Source organism: Triticum aestivum, chromosome 3B, assembly GCF_018294505.1.
Source record: "Triticum aestivum cultivar Chinese Spring chromosome 3B, IWGSC CS RefSeq v2.1, whole genome shotgun sequence".
Taxonomy (NCBI): Eukaryota; Viridiplantae; Streptophyta; class Magnoliopsida; order Poales; family Poaceae; genus Triticum; species Triticum aestivum.
Genome location: NC_057801.1, coordinates 844895018 through 844898324, shown reverse-complemented (window position 1 = coordinate 844898324; position 3307 = coordinate 844895018). Strand labels below are relative to the sequence as shown.

Genomic DNA, 3307 nt, shown 5'->3' with positions numbered 1-3307 from the left:
TGGTTGATAAAAAATTGGATTGATAACATGATAACCAATTTAAAATACATATGACTTACTATATCTGATTATGTATAGTTGTAACAATATTTATGGAACATAAGTAGAATAACTGAATGAAAAACATTTCTCCATGTATGATTGAATGGTTTAGTTGGTTTTTACCATGCATGATTGCACATTAGGATGGGCCTTATCTCACTCATAATTGTGAGGTGACATGCTTGCATGTTAGGATACATAAGGTAATAGGGATAACTCTATTAGGTATATAAGGTACTATCTCCGTCCTGGTTTATAGGTCCGTCCCCTTTATAGTTTGTGTCAAATTTTGACTAAAAATTTAACTAACAAAATGTTAATGCATGTCAAGAAAAATTATCTTATTGGATTCCTATTTGAACATAGTTTTCAAAAATATAATGTTTGGTGACATGCGTGAACATTTTGTTAGTTCAATCTATGGTCAAAATTTGGCACAAAATACAATGGGGACCAATAAACCCGGACGGAGGTAGTACACACAACCATTAAGAGCAATTAACATTATTAATGGTAGTACATTTCAAATCAACCGACGGTTACTAATGGTAGTACATTTCGAATCAATCGACGACACAAACATTAGATTTTAGATTGACTCAGAGAGTGAAATTTTTTTTGAAGGAAAAACGAAGAGAAAGTACACATGCAGGTGGATGCATCAGAGAGGTAGACTCGTTGTCATGGATCATCTACTTAGTGAACTCGATGGCCCATGCGTTGGCGTAGATGTAAGTAGTCTTCATGGCGGCGAACCCGGCGCCCTTGGCCAGGGCCTCGAACTCCCTCTCGTACCTCTCCCTGCCACCCGGGTTGTGCGCGAGCATGATCATGTCGACATGGAACACCCCCTGCGCCTTAGGCGTCGCCTCCGGGTTCACAGGCAGGATGCACTCCACGAGCACCACCTTGCCGTGCGCCGGCAACGCGTCGTAGCAGTTCTTGAGCAGCGTCGCGCAGTGCTCGTCGCTCCAGTCGTGGAGGATCCACTTCATGAGGATGGCGTCGCCCGAGGGCACCTTCTGGAACATGTCGCCGCCGACGTGGGTGACACCGGGGAACGGCGGCGCCTCACTGATGACGTGGGGAAGGTCAAAGTTGATGCCCTTGATGGTGGGGTAGTGAGCGGTGATGGCGGCCACGGTGGCGCCGACGCCACCGCCCACGTCGACGAGGGTGCCGAGGCCCTCGAAGCCCTTGTAGGACTCGAGGAGCTTCTTGGTGATGATGATGGAATGGTTCTTCATCCCCTCGTTGAAGACGCGGTTGAAGCGTGGGTCCGTGCCGTGGTACTCGAACGCCGACATCCCGTACGCCTTGTTGAACGGGATGCCACCGTCGAGGACCGCATCCTTGAGATAGTACCTGAAAAATGGCACGGTATGATTCACCCACACATTGGAACTTATATGTGCTCTGCTTGCCACATCTTTTGCAACAGAGAGTATATACTGAGCAAATGGGCAAGGTAAGAAGAAGAAAGAGGGATGATCGATCTAGCTCACCAGCTCTCCATGAGGACCTTGTCCTGGTTCATGAGCGCGAGCGCCGACATGGACACGCCGTCCTCGTTGGGGGTGAGGTACTTGCACACGGGCGCGGCGCCGTACCGCCGGGAGAGGCGGCCGTCCTTGCCCTCCTCCGTCCTGCACGACACCACGTTGTACGAGGCCAACAGACGGAGCATACGGTCCACCATGTCCGGCGCTTCCGGATTCGCCGCGGACGGGAGCTTGGCTGCCACCTCAGCGGGAGTCAAGAACTTGCCGCCGGCGGCCATCAGGGTCTCGAGGAGCCCCAGCTCGATGGCGTTCTTCAGCGTCATCGGGAGGATCGACGACGAGACGAGCTGGAGAGCGTACATGCACGCATCCTCGTCGGCGCCGGCGGCGATCGACCCCATCTCTGCTTGCTTCTGCCCCGCCGGAGCCGAGCTGCTGCTACGTGGCGTTGAGTGTGAGCGAGCGACTGAGCGATGACCTACTTTGGAGGGAGGACGGGAAGGGGCTTTCTTGGTTATATGGGGCTTTCTGGCTCACCAACCACCACACCACACCAACTGCTTTTTCTTCTTGGTCTTCAGGAAAAGAAGGGATGGATATGGCACACCGGAAAGTTGTACCCGTACATTATTGTTGTGGTTGTGGTTTATAAGTAGGTTTTGCTTTAATTTTGTTCAAATGGTGTGCGTAGGTGTACTAGAAACATAGCATCCAACCAAATACTGGTTGATGAATCATTGCATGAGATAAAGTGAAGATGGACAACATGTGGTAAATACTTGTACTTTCATGATCGAAGATGAATAGATTGGATGTTTTTCTGAAGAAAAAAAACATATGTGCAAACAAAATAATCATGTACTACCTCCATCTCATATTAGTTATCGCTCAAACGGATGTATCTAGTACTAAAATACATGTAGATACATTCATTTTGACGACGACGGAGGGCGCAGTGAGATTTGCCAAATGCCTTCAATTTCATGGGCTCAAGTTTACACCTTCAATTTCAAGGGCTCAAGTTATATTAACGAAGTTTGGATCTTCATACTTTTTATTAGAGAACGACCCAATAAATTTCGTCCGGGTCCGGAGAACAAGGTCGGCCCTAAGATCCTAAGGGAAAACTAGAAAGGTCTGCGTTTCTCTGATTCTTTGAGCAGTTCACCCATATTATTATTTTAAATTTTCTCGATACAAGATGGTACTAAGTTGTGTCTCCAGATTTTTGTCCGTCCAGGGACCTCCTATATGATGCTGATTGCGACGCACATGCTCAACACATACTGGGCCGGCCAACCAAACTGGAGATTCTCAACACTAGATTATGTCGATCAATCGCTCACGGCTAAAATGGGATGTCGGACCACCAACGTGGAGGTTCTCTACACTAGGTTATGTCAATCCAGCCTTTCCTCTAAAAAATAATCCCCGAACGCACCTAAAACTTAATTTCTCCAATCTGAGGAGTTGAAAAAAGTGTGCACCTAGCACTTCCCCTAAATCTTAACTCCCTAAGAAAAAAAAATCGCGGTTAAATTTTCCAGCATGTTGGAATGTATGTTAATGTCCACTGACAAAAAAATTAGATTAAAAAAGATTTACTGTTTCTTTCAGATTTTAATGTTCATGCTGGTGTATTGGAGCTTGACAGCAGAAAATCCATGTCACTGAATGTATGCTGTATAAGCTTTACTTCCCATCTACCGTGAATCAAAGTGCTCATATTCCTTAGGAAAACGCTACATGATACATCAGAAGAA

General features: G+C 46.8%; 1 protein-coding gene across 1 annotated transcript; it reads right to left on the bottom strand.

Moving 5' to 3' along the window:
- Positions 1–406: 406 nt before the first annotated feature.
- On the bottom strand, positions 407–2122 carry LOC780608 (tricetin 3',4',5'-O-trimethyltransferase-like). Its single transcript, NM_001405843.1, has 2 exons — positions 1548–2122; positions 407–1407 (listed from the first exon to the last, which is right to left on the bottom strand). Exons 1-2 carry the CDS (start codon positions 1943–1945, stop codon positions 735–737), a joined length of 1071 nt encoding a protein of 356 aa, NP_001392772.1. The 5' UTR covers positions 1946–2122; the 3' UTR covers positions 407–734.
- Positions 2123–3307: the final 1185 nt, after the last annotated feature.